General features: G+C 35.3%; 1 protein-coding gene and 1 long non-coding RNA gene across 2 annotated transcripts in view; one reads left to right on the top strand and one right to left on the bottom strand.

Moving 5' to 3' along the window:
- The window catches only part of LOC138696388 (condensin-2 complex subunit D3-L-like), a 43,330-nt gene extending 37,450 nt beyond the window's left edge, over positions 1 to 5,880 (bottom strand). The window contains exon 1 of the mRNA XM_069821281.1: positions 4,394 to 5,880. Coding sequence (XP_069677382.1) covers positions 4,394 to 5,657 — 1,264 coding nt within the window. The 5' untranslated portion in view covers positions 5,658 to 5,880. The remainder of the gene's footprint in view (positions 1 to 4,393) is intronic.
- A 337-nt stretch (positions 5,881 to 6,217) lies between these two features.
- LOC138696387 (uncharacterized) lies at positions 6,218 to 8,016 on the top strand. The gene is made up of 2 exons (XR_011331366.1): positions 6,218 to 6,585; positions 7,195 to 8,016. It is a non-coding gene; the product is annotated as an uncharacterized lncRNA (long non-coding RNA).
- The last annotated feature ends 8,204 nt before the right edge of the window (positions 8,017 to 16,220 follow it).

Genomic DNA, 16,220 nt, shown 5'->3' with positions numbered 1-16,220 from the left:
AAGCTATTTTCAAACTTTCAACTCCAGTATTTAGTAACATCCTATTCTACTTCTACAGGGTAAGTTAAACCCAAGAGACCAGCACTACTCCCATCTCACAGCGCTACTGAGACTAGTGATTCTATGTATAACTAGTAAATGATTGATTTAAGGACAGAATGTTATCTGAATTTCAGAGCAGTTCCTCATCTGTACTCCATTATGTTCTACGTACACAGGGTTCAGCGATATATGAAGTTCACATATATTGAATAATTTAACAGTACAATGTTTTGAGATTGTGTAGTTTCTGGAAAAGTGCAGCTAAAACTAGCATAAACACAACTTATACCGCTTGTTCTTCAGTAAAAAAGTTTCAATGAGAAAAATTCATTCTGTACTGTATACCTAACATCTCTCCTCAACAGAATTCAGACAGCTAAGTGCGAGCATGATGCAACAATTGATAAGGAAAACAAAAGCACTGAGTCTTGGATGGACCTTAAATTTATGTTGCTGACATTCTTACCAAGTTCCGAGATTGCTGTGTGGTAATTAGTGCATTTAGCTTTCCTGACTTCACAGAGAACTTCATACATGCTGCAACTTGAGTAGCATAGAACGTAATGGAGATATTTCGAACAACTGATCTGAAATTCAGAAGATATTCCCTTCATTTCCATAACTAATTTACTAATTAGGCAAAAGGTCACTTGTCACACTCTAGTGCTGTGAGATGGCAAAAATGTTATCCACTGTCGGAAGACAGCAGGAATACCAGTTCCTTAGGTTTAATTCTAACAACCCATCATCTTCATTTCTTCCTCCCTTCTATCACTTCACTTCTGAACTAGAATCTTCTTCAGACTGGTAATCCTCTCTCAATATGTCATCCCCACTGCCATCCATGTTATTAGAAACACAGCACTTCTTGAAACCCTTCACAATTGACTCATTGCTGATCCTGTGCCATGCTAGAATTATCCACTAGGCCAGCAACTGCACACTCTTTTTTTTAATTTGCTAGGGTCAGACTACAGTCCCCTTTTTAAGCACGTTCTACAAAGTAGGCCTAGACTTCTTTACAACTGAAAATCTGAGTTAGGCTGTGATTATAGCATGGATACAGTATTCCCACACCAGTAGCTATTCTTATGCAAAAGCGTACCAGATTAGGTCAATATGGTAATTTCAAATTTATTTAAGATACTAAATGTGTGATTCAAATTTAAAAACTGAAAGGAATTACTTCAATAAAATCCACTGCCTTATTCAACAGTGGTTCTTTACATAGTCTATATGAATATACTAGTTACATTCAAGAGGCTTAATTATTTTCTACAAAATCTCATTTACTTTATCACATCTACAATCCACAAAATTCAAATAGGGTAATTCCAATTTTCAGAATAGATTACCATTGTAGTCACACTCTTGAACGCAATCATTTACACGTTTCTTGTGGACAATAATTTCAACATATAAAAAGTAAATATTGCCTATATGACCGACGAATGTTCTCATATGGGTCATTCCATGTCAAATCAACACAGGTCATAACCCAACAGCTCTTGAACAGTCATGAAACTTTGCAGGTTTAAGGAAAAATATTTTGAAGTGTAGGATATGCTGAATGGTATTTTTATGTTATATTTCACCAAAAAGTCCCATGTGATGTTCTGATGAAACAATGGAACGTTTAGCTAGTCTACAAAGACCATACAGTAACATATTATGACTTCCCTTCAGCTGTATAACTGGAGTCTAGAAAATGTAAAATCATGTGACTTTGAATATTATAATTCACCTCTCAAAACAATGTAGAACAGCTAATTCTACAAGAAATATTCAGCAAACCAGGAACTCAAAGGCTTCATGTTCTCATTTCCATCAATGCAAAGAATGAGTTCCAACAATTCAAGGAAGAAAATATTGTCCTTAATGATGAGTTTGATTAGGCTAGGTATGTAAATTTATGGTCTCTCTTTGAAAGGGGCAACTGGTGGATTGGAAGTGTGTTACACAGCATGCCATTACAATCTTATACTCATCCTGCAAGACCTGACATCAGATATATAAGACTATCTAGGCTGTTGGTATTGATGCAAATTGATTTGCAAACGACTACAGTGAAGAACTTATAGTCTCTAATCTGCAAAAGTGAGAAAATAAAGATGTATCATCATTAAAAGAAACGGGATTCTTTTATTATAGGATATCGCTTAATTTTCGTCAAGTTTGACAAACGATGACGTTACAACATGGCGGTAGTTATACGTCACAACGCAGTGACGTCACATGGCCAATGTAAACTAACACGACAAGTAAATAAAACTATCTAAAAAGAATAATCACACAAATTGACAATATCCCATTCTGGAACAGAGCCCATCCGCTCTTATCCAAAATAGGATATCAGCAAAACAATTTCACAACATCCCATTCTGGAATACAACCGATCCGCTCTTATTCAAAATAGGATATCATCAACATGATCCCATTATCTAAAAAGCAATAATCACACAAATTGACGATAAGCCCATTCTGGAACAGAGCCCATCCAAAATAGGATATCAGCAAAACAATCTCACAACATCCCATTCTGGAATACAACCCATCCGTTCTTATTCAAAATAGGATATCATCAACACGATCCCATACATGAAATTTCGGCAATTCGACACTATACATGGCAGAGAAAACGCACTTATATAATTGAATTTACAGTATTCGACCTCATGTCACTGAGATATCACCTCAACTAACCCACTAACCTTCTCACATACGTCGACCTCATGTCACTGAGATATCACCTCAACTAACCCTCTAACCTTCCCACATACGTCGACCTCATGTCACTGAGATATCACCTCAACTAACCCTCTAACCTTCTCACATACATCAATCTCAAGGCACTGAGATATCACCTCAACTAACCCTCTAACCTTCTCACATACGTCGACCTCATGTCACTGAGATATCACCTCAACTAACCCACTAACCTTCTCACATACGTCGACCTCAAGTCACTGAGACATCACCTCAACTAACCCACTAACCTTCTCACGTAAGTCAACCTCATGTCACTGAGATAGCCTATCACCTCAACTAACCCTCTAACCTTCTCATATACGTCGACCTTGTTCAGCCCTCCGTTTCACTCCTCTTGGGCCAGCAACGCACTCCATAGCCAAACAAATCACCAGTAGCACAACTGCTCACGAATTGAACAAATAATAGAATGATTTACACACCATCCAAACACATGCTTTACCGGTACGCCATTCAAACCTCATCAGTACCAACCACCAATAAAATTTACACTTATACCAACCTACCCACCGGAATGCACAGCGACCTTTATATTTTTACCCGCAAACACAAACTGTAACCCTACTAACCGATGACGTCAATCTTATGACATCACCCCATTCCCCAATCTAGCCAACATATATTCTCAGAAACATACTACCGATATCCTATAGTCATATAGACCCAAAGAAACTTGTATATTTAATGTAGGCCTATAATATAAAAACTCCAAAAATAGTGAGTTCCAAGATCAAACTTGTATGGTGAGCTTATGTAAAACATATGTACTGGTAGAGCAATAATTTTTTTCCTTCAAAATTTTAAAATTGTACCTTTCTTTAAAACCTTGCGAAAATGTTTACAGTATTTTTCATGAGCACACTGTATTTTTTAGTGACATTACCGTGTATTTATATATTGAAGAAAGCTAGTTTTATAGGCTATGCTTTTCGGTAAGACCATCCATGTCTGTAGGCTATATTCACTGGTTTGGAAATTATGACATTTGTCAAAAGTACGTTTAAATTTCACTTTTTTTTTCTTTTCCAAGCATTAAGTAACTCAAAAACTCTTACATGTAGAACTCTATTATTTTGTACATGTTCATTTCTTACATAAAGTAATATGTTCACCAAACTTCACTGGAATTGAATTAAGATCTGGTTGAAAATTACGCATAGGCTAAGAGTGTTGATGTTCACTGCTGTGGAGTAGGTCTAATGGTTAACACGTCTGACCATGTAAAGAGTGGGCCCAGGTTCAAATTCTGTTTGGGTCAAGTTACCTACCTGGTTGAGGATTTTTTTCCGGGGTTTTCCCTCAAATCATTAAGAGTAAATGTTGGGTAGCTTTGGGTGCTGGACCGTGGATTTACTGGCAATATCATCTTCATCTCAATCAGACGCTAGATAACCATGTAGCAGTTGATAAAGCGTCGTAAAATAAAAAAGGTATTGATTTGACATACTTATTCCATAATGTAGATCTACCGGTAACAGACAGCATGCATTGTTGGTTTATAATATTTAAAAAATCTCAGACTACAATGGAAATCTAAGCCATGATTTCATAAGACAGTCTAATGAAATATTTTTCCACCTGCCTGGTTCACCATTTGCAGAACATCTTGGATCCCCCACAGAGTCCCGATTGACGACAGAAGATGGAAACTGAGGATTTTCGTGCAGGAGCTGGGATATCACCTCAAGCGCGAGGAGTCGGTATGATGGCCTGTCACTGTGGGCACAGTCGCACATCCATTTCACCAGATCCCTGTACTGCTGATAGGGCAAAACGCCCATGATACTCACAATGGTCTCCTTCCCTTTCTGCCGAACCTCAGCCTTCTCGCCTATCCGTGTGAAAACATGATGGACCAATATCGTGAGACCTCTATACATGATCGGACCCAGCTTGGAAAACATGAACTTTACGAAATGCAACGAATGCTCTTTGATCATACACTGTTCGCGAAACGAGAGGTCATGGTCAGACAGAAGAAAACTCGGTAGGAGATGTTTCAGCATCATAATTACTATGTCTTCTACTTCGCCGTTTAATGGAGAACACAAACACTCCAAAGCATCGTAACATCTTAACGCAAGAGATGTGACTGCTGCAATCTCTGATCTACTCGTCACAGGAAGTGTCAATAGAGGTGTGGTCACTTCCAATCTTGTGGTTTCTATCAATCTTTCAATAATTTCCTCTAGCAATTCTTCTTGAGACTCTAATGAAAATTTCAACAAAAATAATTTCAGTGACCCCAATAATAAATATAATTCTTCTGCGAGAAACAAAGCTTCATGTGAGCTCAACTGTACATTGTTCCAATCATCTGATGAGTCTAGATTATTCTTCCTAGATTTCTTTCGTTTCGGAGTAAGCATACTTGCAAATTTCAATACACTCATACATTTGAAACATAAAAACGGATGAAAAGCATTATACACTCGGCTTCCAGACACTGTTATAAGTTTGATATACAAACATGATGCTTTCGTAGCAAGAGTCCTAGAAACTTTTTCACATTTGTTTTTTTCTCCATCATTTATGAAATGCCATATAAGAGAAAGTAACGCCTTGTAATTCAAATTCAAATCAATCAATTGTTTCCAAGATCTACCTTCCTCTTCTTCATTAAGCCTACATTTAGAATCCGATGGTACAGTAAAATCATAATTTTGCCACTTGTCAACTGCAATAATAATTCTATTGAGAATCTTAACACCATTTTCCTGGTAATACTCTTCGCAGTAGTCTTGCAATAAAACATCGCCCATAAATTCCTGAGCCCACACAGATTCAACATAATCAGAATCCAGTGACTCTAAATTCAATTTATCTACAGCATTTACCACTTCCATTTTATACACACAATTTATGCATTGAGGTTATAAACATATCACGCAACAAAATAAGTGAATCTAATATGAGGAATAAGGATCAACTTCAATCATTATGATGCAACAGTAAAGAATTTAAATCACTTAATGTCAAAAATTTACGGTAACACAAATGTAATAGACATTATTCCACTTCTTTCTTTACATTTTTTGCGGTCATGTATTTTGAAATTCTTTGCGCTCGTTTGTGCTAATCTGTTCATGTGATATACAAACAGTCAGCATAGCCAACTGAAGTGTTCGAAAAATCGCTAGATTCCTTATCATCAACATTATCACCTAGAGTCTGATCATACATAACTATATACTAGTATGATCAAGGATTATCAAAAGATAAAGTATTATTTTTGTCGCTAGAGGGTGTTGAGAAAGTTGCTAAATTACAATTTAAGCAAAAGAAAACATATAAGAAATTGTCGCCGAAAACAGCTAAAAATCGCGATTTAGCTACAAAATGGCTATAGTGGCTACACTGCAAAGCAGTCCAAGTATCCATTGTAGCCAACGCAGCAAACTAAAAGTTCCAGCCAAAAAAGTTCAAACATTTCATTTTAACCCAGACGTTGTTATATGTATACCGTTGCTTACGTGATTACACAAGCTGGCGCATAGCACGATCGAGAGTAGGTCTCTGTGAGTCATGACAATTTCTGCCGCTAGGTTCGCCTCTCTGCCCTATGAAATGATGAATAGTACCATTACAAAGCATTGTGCATCGTGAAAATAGTTCGATTAATTGTGCATTACTCATTGAGTACGAATATTACAAATATGCCAAGCATATTACAGTGTTATTTGAAGTTTGTTCAGCTAAGTTATATTCGAAAATTGTCTGTGTTTTGCTATGTGAAGAACTCTGTACCAACAGGTCGTATATTTATAGGTTAAGGTAAATGTCAAAGTTCTCTCATATAACAAGCAATGCTATGTTAAAAGTGGCGAATTGCATTTTCCGATTCTCGAATGATGTGACCCGAAATGTAAAATAATTTCATGCATTGTTTCACTTACCAAGCATTACTGATATAGGCCTAATGAAAATGTGAACGACGTGATGTAAACATTGAAGATAATGTTGTTACTGTTTTCCCTTTCTCTTTTAGAAAATACCGACAAAAGTAATGAATTATTTTCATGCTGTACTTATTAGGTAATTAATGCGTATTTGTCTGTATTTTAGACCTGTGTATTGTTACGTAATTATCAGTGAATTAGGTAAGAGAACTTAACAAGGTTAGTATGAGATTAGGTAATGCACCTCAAACTGGCAACTAATGGCTGCTGCGAAATAGGCTGAGTGGTTATCGTGTGAATCAAATTATATCTAGTAGAATATCTAGTTTTATTATATACGGATACGTGAAGTTTTTTTTTTGTGTTTTTTTTTTTTTTTTTTGTTTTAGCATGTGTTTGTAATTTTGTGAGGTTATGTCTAGCCTAATTTCTTTTTATTCTTGTATCATTACCAATATATTAATTTATTTTATATTCATTTCAGGTGTTACGGAGGTGTTACATCTATGGTGGCAACTCTACTTATGTTAAGATATGAAGTAACAGTATATATTCAACTCCTTCATTTGCTAAAAATTAAAGAAAACTGTATGTCTTCGACTCATTCCATTGTCATTTCTTCTTATGTATGTGAACCACGTTCATTCTAAAAGTGCTACATTAAATGAACACTATAGACAACGTGATGGAACAATTTACAAGTTACTGTTAAAGTGCTCAACATTTTCAAGTGGTGCTATACCCATTGTTTCAAAATGTACATATATATTTTTACATTTCTATAAGAGGTGTCATAAATTATTTGAGCATATTTGTAAATTCTTCAAAATTAATTCTTCTAATTAAGACCATAAAGTAATGAAATAATATAGCCTAGGCCTGTATGTGATTTTATACTACCGGTATTGATGTTTATCTTGGTAAATTAATCCAATTTCACAGTGTTGTCTTTTGTATTGTGGTTCATAACAATTATAACAGTATGTACGTGGAAATGTTTTTAAAATAATAAATTCTAGCTCATGATTTTAAGTGGTCGTTTCAATGGGAGGTTATATTGGAAAGATGATCACAAATGGATCATTTACTGCAAGATACAAGAACTGAATATAAGTGAGTGTTCCGTTGAAAGTGAAAGTGAAAATTTCGTTTTACAAGAGCTAAGTAGGCGTAATATTTATTTTAGAAATTATTTGAAAGCTACAGAATATGAAGAATAGACCTGTAACCATAGAAATCAACTGCGAATGGTGAGTGGCCAGGTTTCATTAATAATTGAAAGGAAGTAAAAATTATTTTCTTCTTATCACCCTGTTTTCAATATTTAAATTTAAGCACCTTTCTCTTCCTTGTTATTTCGTGAGAGATTACTTTATACTATCACGTAAGCTAAATTTTTACTGTACAGATAATAAAAATTACATACACAAGTAGGCTACTTGAATACTGACGATACAAACTTCATATACATACCTCATCAGGTATATTCAAGAAGACATCTAATGTACTGTAACCAGCACATGATTAAAATACTGATCAGATGTCCAACAGTTTCTTACTGCACTCTTCACTTCAAAAGTTTGGCACATAGTTAATGAAAATCTTGATCAGGAAATCATTCATAAAAAAGTTAAATGTACACGTTTAAAACTTTCCTATATCATAGGGCATCCTCATTGTTACTTTTAAATTTTAGGAATGTGCGCTTATAACTGTATCACAATCTGAAATAATCATAATATTTATAACACGAGGGTCCTTGTAGATAGTCAGTTCCAGTGTTCTATATGTAATTAAGAAATGGCCCAGTTTATTGCACTTTCAGCACTTTTCTATTTAGGGGCTTCTGATTAAATTTCCTAATCACTTCGTATTTACTGGAAATATCTTTGGCAATATTGTCCAGTAGTGGCTTCACAAGTTTTCCCAAAAGAAAGAGGGACATTTCCTCATCTTTACATGTGTCGCACTTCAGTTCTTGCGAAAATCTTGGCTTCAGAAAAGAATACTACAGCGTTTACTATTACTATGCTCAATAGATTAATCAGTAGGCCTATAGAAATGTTTTCACCACTGCAAGAAAAAATCGCGTAATAATTATACTTCTCAATTATTGTGACGTTCGTATTTTTTTAAAAGAGAGGGAAAAGTTACGCCTTCTTGCAAATGCTTAATTATGAATTCAAGGAAATTAAAGATAATGCAGTACCTTAATTAGTTGCAATGTCTTAATTAATAACAATATTAATAATATTAGGTGAAAAGGGTAGGCTATAGTGCGTATATGTAAGATGTCAAGTTAATTTATTTCCGGAAATGTTTGGTGTATGAACTGAAGTACAGAGCAGACAGTCCCTCAGTTTATATGTAATATGTTTTAATATCAAGAATGACAGCCTTTTATTGTAATATAATTGAGGAGTAGAAGTTTGCAAATTACGTCTATTGTCCATAAAATATTGTACGAAGCATTTAATAAGCAATTGTGAGTCCTTTAAATGTCCCAAATGTCAATGTCTTTTAAGTGTTCTGCTATGAATATATAGGGCAGAACAGCGCTCCGAGCGGCGGAATTGGCATTACGAGGGAACCACTTCAGACTCGTTTTTCAAGCTCTATGCGCCAGCTTGTGTAATCTCGTAAGCAACAATGTATACATTAAATAAAATATTAAAAGATTTTGGGATGGAAATTTCAGCACAAAAATCAAAAGTTCAATTATCTGGGTTGTGAAATATCTTATCAAAATGAAAAAGATGTGAACAAGAAAATTACCAAATTTACACAAATTCTAGGAATAATAAACACTACATTAAAAGCTAAATTAGTACAAAAATCTACAAGAATAAAAATATATAACACATTAGCATTACCCTCCCTTTTATACGGAAGCGAGATTTGGACATTAAAGAAAAAAGACATGAACAGAATCAAAGCAACAGAAATGAAATTTTTCAGGAGGACAGCAGGATATACTCTTTTAGACCGAAAAAGGAATGAAGAAATTTTAGAACAATTAGAAGTAGAGTCAGTAGAAGAAAAAATCAGCAGATACAAATTCAATTGGCTAGATCATGTAAGAAGAATGGAAAATTCAAGAATCCCAAAAATTATGATGTAGTATAAACCTAGAGGACATCGTCGACCAGGAAGACCTTTAAGAAGACTACTAGATGGGGCCGAAATAGGTCTACAGAGGCCTAATTCGTGAAGAATGATGATGATGATGATGATGATGATGTTATATATCTAGATCATTGAGCTCTATACTAAAATAATATAATATAATGTTGAGATCACTGATCTAGACACACAATTGGCGCTGGTGTGCTGTACAAATTTGAACACACTCGCGCAGGTTCGCATGACGCCATGTTTTGGGAGCACAAAATTTTTCTATAAATGTGTTTCTATGTATAAAGCATTCGGAATTTAGAAAATATCACTGAATATATAGGCGTCTTCTTAGCGGACATCCTCCCTTCTTTATAATATAACTAAAGTAATTTATTTACATATTTTCTAGCTTGTATAAAACAATAGAAATACAAATAAATGTAAAAATTGTAACTATGATAAGCATTGCTTCTGATATCGCTTTATATTGCTCATAAATAGACTTATGTATTAGTTTATATAACGCATTTCCAGTAACCGAATACATGGAGTAGATTTACTTCTGTTATTTTTTATATACGTTAGGAAATACGTAAATAACTTACTGAAGTTATATTACAAAAAGCGAGTGTGTCCATTCAGAATATGCCCAGTGGTATTTTCTAAACTCCGAACTCACAATAATAATGATCTTCAGTGTTTTGAGAATCAGAGGCGATATGACTGTTTTTAACTTTCAACTGTATACAACAATTACAGCTCCCTCATTCTTACACCATTCTCAATGACAGAATATTCCGAGAATGTGACTGTATACATTGCTGATTTCGTTATTATATTAATAGGAAAATATGTTGTAATACATCTGAATAATCAATTTATGGTACCAGCAGAGAACAAAATCTCATTATTTTGACGAAAGAGTACTAGGAGTCTTGTCTTATACATCTGAGATTATAAAAATATGCTGCTTAAATGAAACAGCGATTGCGCAGATATGGATAGGTACTGGTAGAGAACAATGGTCTACCTCTCATGGGTTCTATGTTACATCGTGTGAAAAATAATGTGATCCAACAGTTGAACATTTGTACAATCTTTCCACAACACAGGAATATATTTTAGGAAACGAGTTCCTATAGAAAGACTTTTAAACTTGTTAAACTGACCATAAATATGTACATAAAGAACATATGTCAACACACAGCTAAAAGAACGCAAGTTTACATAAAAAGCAGTTTTAAGACAACTTTAACGAAGTCAATCTTATTAATTGTGAATCAATAGGGAAGATATTGTTTTGTACAGTAGACTTGAAGTCCATTATACAGAGTGTAAAAAATACAAGGTTCGGTAGTAGGTAGATGGGTACCATGTGATCATATTTTGTTAATAAACCCATGTCCAGAAACGCTTTGTTTACGTGCAAGCATCACTGAAATGTGGAGGAGGATGTAGGCAGTAAGAATCAAAAAAGCTAGGAAAGAAGTAAAAATGACAATTGAAATTGCACCCATGTCCAGAGACTCTTTGTTTATGTGCTAGAGCCTCCAAAACAGCAGGGGAATGACTGTAGATAAACAAATCATTAGACTCCGTGACAAGCAGTAGAGGTTGCATTCATTAGTTAAGAGTTGTTTACCAGTGGTACTGCATCAGGTGTTATGTGATGCACAGCAGTCCTTCGCCATATCCCACAGCCTCATACCTCTGAGTCTTAATGGTCCCAATTACCTAGTATTTCTGTGACAAGTCTTACCCAAGTTGCCTTTGGAAATCTGTTGTGCGATGTGGTTCCAGCATGATGGCTCTCCAGCACACTTCGATCATGAGGTATGTGGCCACTTGACTGACACCTTTGGCAACAGATGGATTGGATGTGGAGGTCCAATAGTCTGGACCCCTTGCTCATCTGACCTGATAACATTAGATTTATTTTTCTGGGGTATATGAAAACCCTGGTGTACGAGACTTCCGTGGAGACACAACAAGATCTTGTGGCACGAATTCAAGTAGCGGCTGGAGTCATCCGAGATATGCCGGGAATCTTTCCAAGAGTTCGACATGACATAACCAGGCGATGCACAAAATGTATCGAAGTTGGTGGCAGTCATTTGGAGCACCTTCTGTAGTTGATTAAAATGCTATTTATTTACAATATTTCAATTGTCTTTTTTACTTCTTTCCTAGCTTTTGTGATCCATACTGCCTATGTCCACCTCCACAATTCAGAGACACTAACTCTGCAGTGGCTGAATGGTCAGACCTTCAGACTGTCACGCAGGCGGCCCAGGTTCGATTCCCGGTCGGGTCTGGGATTTTTTCATTGAAAGAATCCATAGTGACACTTGTGGTGGACAAGGTCGCAGTTGGGGTTTTTCCCAGACTTCTCCTGTTTTTCCCCAAATTAGGCAGTTTCATCATTCCGTTACCATTTCTTCATTTCGTTATCATTCTGTAGCATTCCCTGAACGTCGGCTGGCGACACACGGAGGGGGCTGGCCTAAGAACGAGTGGGGTTGCCTGCTCGAAACCTGGGCACACAGAGAACCTTAGTGTGGTCAGCTGGTGTGAGTTTGGGAATGCGTCACCAAAGGGTTAGTGCAATAGACTTTAACAGGTCGCAGTGCTGGGCCATAGTGCCCCCCTCCATTAAATTCAATTCAAACAAAGCTTTTATGAACATGGACTTATTAATAAAATATGATCACATGATACCCGTCTATCTACCACCTAGTCTTGTAACATATATTTTTTTAGACCCTGTATGTGTTCAGGTTTATTTGACGGAGTAATTCATGCATGCTACTACTGTGATAATAAGCTAATGAATGGTCGGTATACCTATATTTTCAAACTGAAACATTAGGCCTACATTTATTTTATAAGACAGTGTATTATAATTATGTGATATGGAAGTAGATAAATAATGTTCGTTTCTCGTTCACATCAAAGTGAACATGTGTTCATAATATAATATACTGTATTGCTTTATGCTGGCAGTGTTTTACTAATAATAGGAAATACTAATAATTTTGTTTTCATCTCAACTATTGCTACAATATGCATTTGTATTTCTATTCACTCTGCATGTTATCAAATAACTACCACGTCTCTGGTTATCAAATTGTTCCAGTCTTCTTTAATTTCATGTATAAAACTAATGGTAACTAAGCTTTAATTATGTCCATAACATTGTCGGTTTGAATGCTAACAGGATTTGTTTCATTTATCCATTCAGACTGATTTATAATATACACCAAACATACTTCAACTTTGCATAGTACAAATGTCTGCTAGCCAGTGCTTTTCCCAAATCATGGTGGCAGGCGCAACCAATTTGTCCCGACTCTAAACTTCTGCACAGCCTCAGCTATAGGGGCTTGATTTTAATAAGGTTTTTTCTACCTATAAACGTATTTCCATAGCAATATTAAGATCAAAAGAAGCGGGAAAAAAAATCATTATCCTGCCAGTAATTATCGCGACACACTCATTAACATTCGGAGCACAGATCACAATCAGCAAAGTGGCAGGTGAAGGAAATGTGAAATTACTCGAAAGAAATGCCGAAATTCCCCAAAATAAAAATATTCTAGACAGTTTTTCCAAAACACTTATCCTATTATTATTATTATTAAGAATAAAGTGCTACCGGTGTAGCTCAGTCGGCTAAGGCGCTTGCCTGCCAATCCGGAGTTGCGCTCGGGTGCGGGTTCGATCCCCGCTTGGACTGATTATCTGGTTATGTTTTTTCCGAGGTTTTTCCCAACCATAAGGCGAATGTCAGGTAATCTACGGCAAATCTTCGGCCTCGTCTCGCCATCTCCAATTCCATCGACGCTAAATAACCTCGTAATTGACACAGCGTCATTAAATAACCAAGCAAAAAAAACGAATAAGGTTACCAGATTTTTTACCAAAAATCCGAAGACAAGTGTCAACTCCACAGTACAATATATCTACTACAGCATTGCTCGTATTGTTGTTTCTGTTACTACTGTTTTACTATTATTATTATTATTATTATTATTATTATTATTGTGAGGTCCTATTATTATACTTTTGCGTGTATGTCCAATGCCTAGACCGGCATTTTTCAACCTTTTTCAACATGTGGCACACTGAAGTTGTAATTTAAAATTTTGCAGCACACTCACATAATTTGAACCAATGGTTTCTAACTATGGGAGAGATTTTTTTTCATAAAAACATGTAAAATACCGTGCGATACTTTTTAACCTTGGTCCATAGTGACACTAGTGGTGGACAAGGTTGCAATAGGGAATTTTTCTAGGAGTTCTTCTATTTCCTAATGTTAGGCATCTAACAGAGATTAGGATGTTTGAAAATAAGGTTCTTAAGAAAATATTTGGGGCTAAGAGGGATGAAGTTTTGAATTTATGAAGGATGAAAGTCGCCATACAGCCAACAATACAATCAGAAAGTGAGCATTTATGAATCATAGCCAACTACACCAGATAGATGTGTGTCTACCAGTAGCAGCCGGTGACCGAAATTCTCGGTGAAGCCAGATGAAATAATTAGTTTAAGTGCCTCCAATAGGAAATGTTTATTCATGATATTAATTAGTATTGTTATTATATTATTAATATCATAAATAAATAAATCTTTCTCAACTTGGTGAGGTTGCCAAAGACAAAGAATGTTAAACAGTAACGTTTAAAATGACATTAAAAATTTCTTACAAGAAATTTGTTTAACAATTTCATATTGTGGTATGCCGATAAGCTATTAATATTTGACTATAATTATTTATTTACTGTGCCACCTTTGCTTAAATAAATAATTATAGTCAAAAAGAAATTTGTTTACAAGAAACTAAAATTTGCAATAGATATATTTCACATAATGAAAATTTATAAAAATACAGACAAAAAAATGGACTGAGAAAATTCAACTGTAATTTGAATTAAAATACAAATGTCGCCGTAAAATCTGCAGAGAACCCTTCAAAGCTATAATAGAAATTTCCTTAATTGTTGTTATTGAGACTCCAAATTTATGACAGAATGACACAAATTGTTTTGTTATGGTCCCTCTAGCGCCCACCATTAATCCGATGACTTCTATATCCCTGAGTTTATATAATGTATTATTATGATTATTATTATTATTATTATTATTATTATTAATGAAAAATAATAATGTCACTCACCAAATAAGTTATGCTGTGAATTTGTTTCAATGATTGTTTGAGTGTAATGAAGCAACCCATATTATGCTCAGCTGAAGAAGTATATGTTGAAATTCTCTTGGAAATATTTTTCAGATCGCTGAAGCTCTCAGTAGACACACTTTTCTTTCTTTCTTTCTTTCCTTTTTATTTTTTTCCTTTCACAGCAACAAACAAGGTTTATTTTTATTTAAGTTTGTTTTGCACCACATTACTACTTAACCATTTATGTAGCCCATATCAGGATGCAATAGAAACTTGCGTTTTAAGATTATCTGCTAGAAAAATTGTCAGTGATGGCGTAGGTTTCTAGGTAAGCTATATCTTTATTTAAAACTTCCTTTCTTTCAGTATCATTTCTTCTCGAAAAAGGACACTCTAACAATGGATTAATTACATCATTATTTCTCGCATCTATTTCTGTTTATAGTTTCCCGAAACACATAACATTGAGCCACACTCACTACTGTACTATGAAGTACAATAGTACAACACCCTCACTTAAGTCATAAATTAAACATACTGTAAGGGGAGAGAACAGTGTGGGTCTCTGCCTGCTAAACAGCGGGAATTTTTATGTCATTTATGGACTATCTAGGAAGATAAATCACCACTGCTATACCCACTCCATTCCACCCTTGAGACCGGTCCATGGATGAGAGGAGTGAAAGCTGACCAGGCCACGAGGCCAGACGAATTGTGCCTCAGCTTCAACATTTCAAGCACAATCTCAAAGCCCCTCGAAAACATACGAAATGCAGAAGCCAGACCTAGCACGAGCAATCCTGGCCTCAGGAACAAATTTTACTGCAAAACAGGTCTATATACATCACAAAGTTTCCAAATACTTCTACAGCGATATATGCTTCATTCAAATGACTAATATATTATATAAAACACAAAATTTGATTTCAGTTAAGCCAAGTGACCAAGGCCTGGCCTCACTTGCCTCAGTTAATCAGCTGCCACTGCTGTCTACACATGTGTGCTTTAATGTCACATCCATTTCCAAATTCCTCAGAGAAGTAAGAATTAAAGTACACCACCATCTGAGAGATTTCGATTACACAATGAACCTTTCCCCTCTAATTAAGGATAACAGATTCTATTTAAAAAAAAAAAAAAAAAAAACATATATTTCCCATTCCAGCATTAGTGTTGTTACCATCCCATGCATAAAGTGCCGTTAGAAGGAA

Source organism: Periplaneta americana, chromosome 3 (assembly GCF_040183065.1).
Source record: "Periplaneta americana isolate PAMFEO1 chromosome 3, P.americana_PAMFEO1_priV1, whole genome shotgun sequence".
Lineage (NCBI taxonomy): Eukaryota > Metazoa > Arthropoda > Insecta > Blattodea > Blattidae > Periplaneta > Periplaneta americana.
The sequence above is the reverse complement of the archived record's forward strand: the minus strand, read 5'-3'. Positions and strand labels throughout refer to the sequence as shown.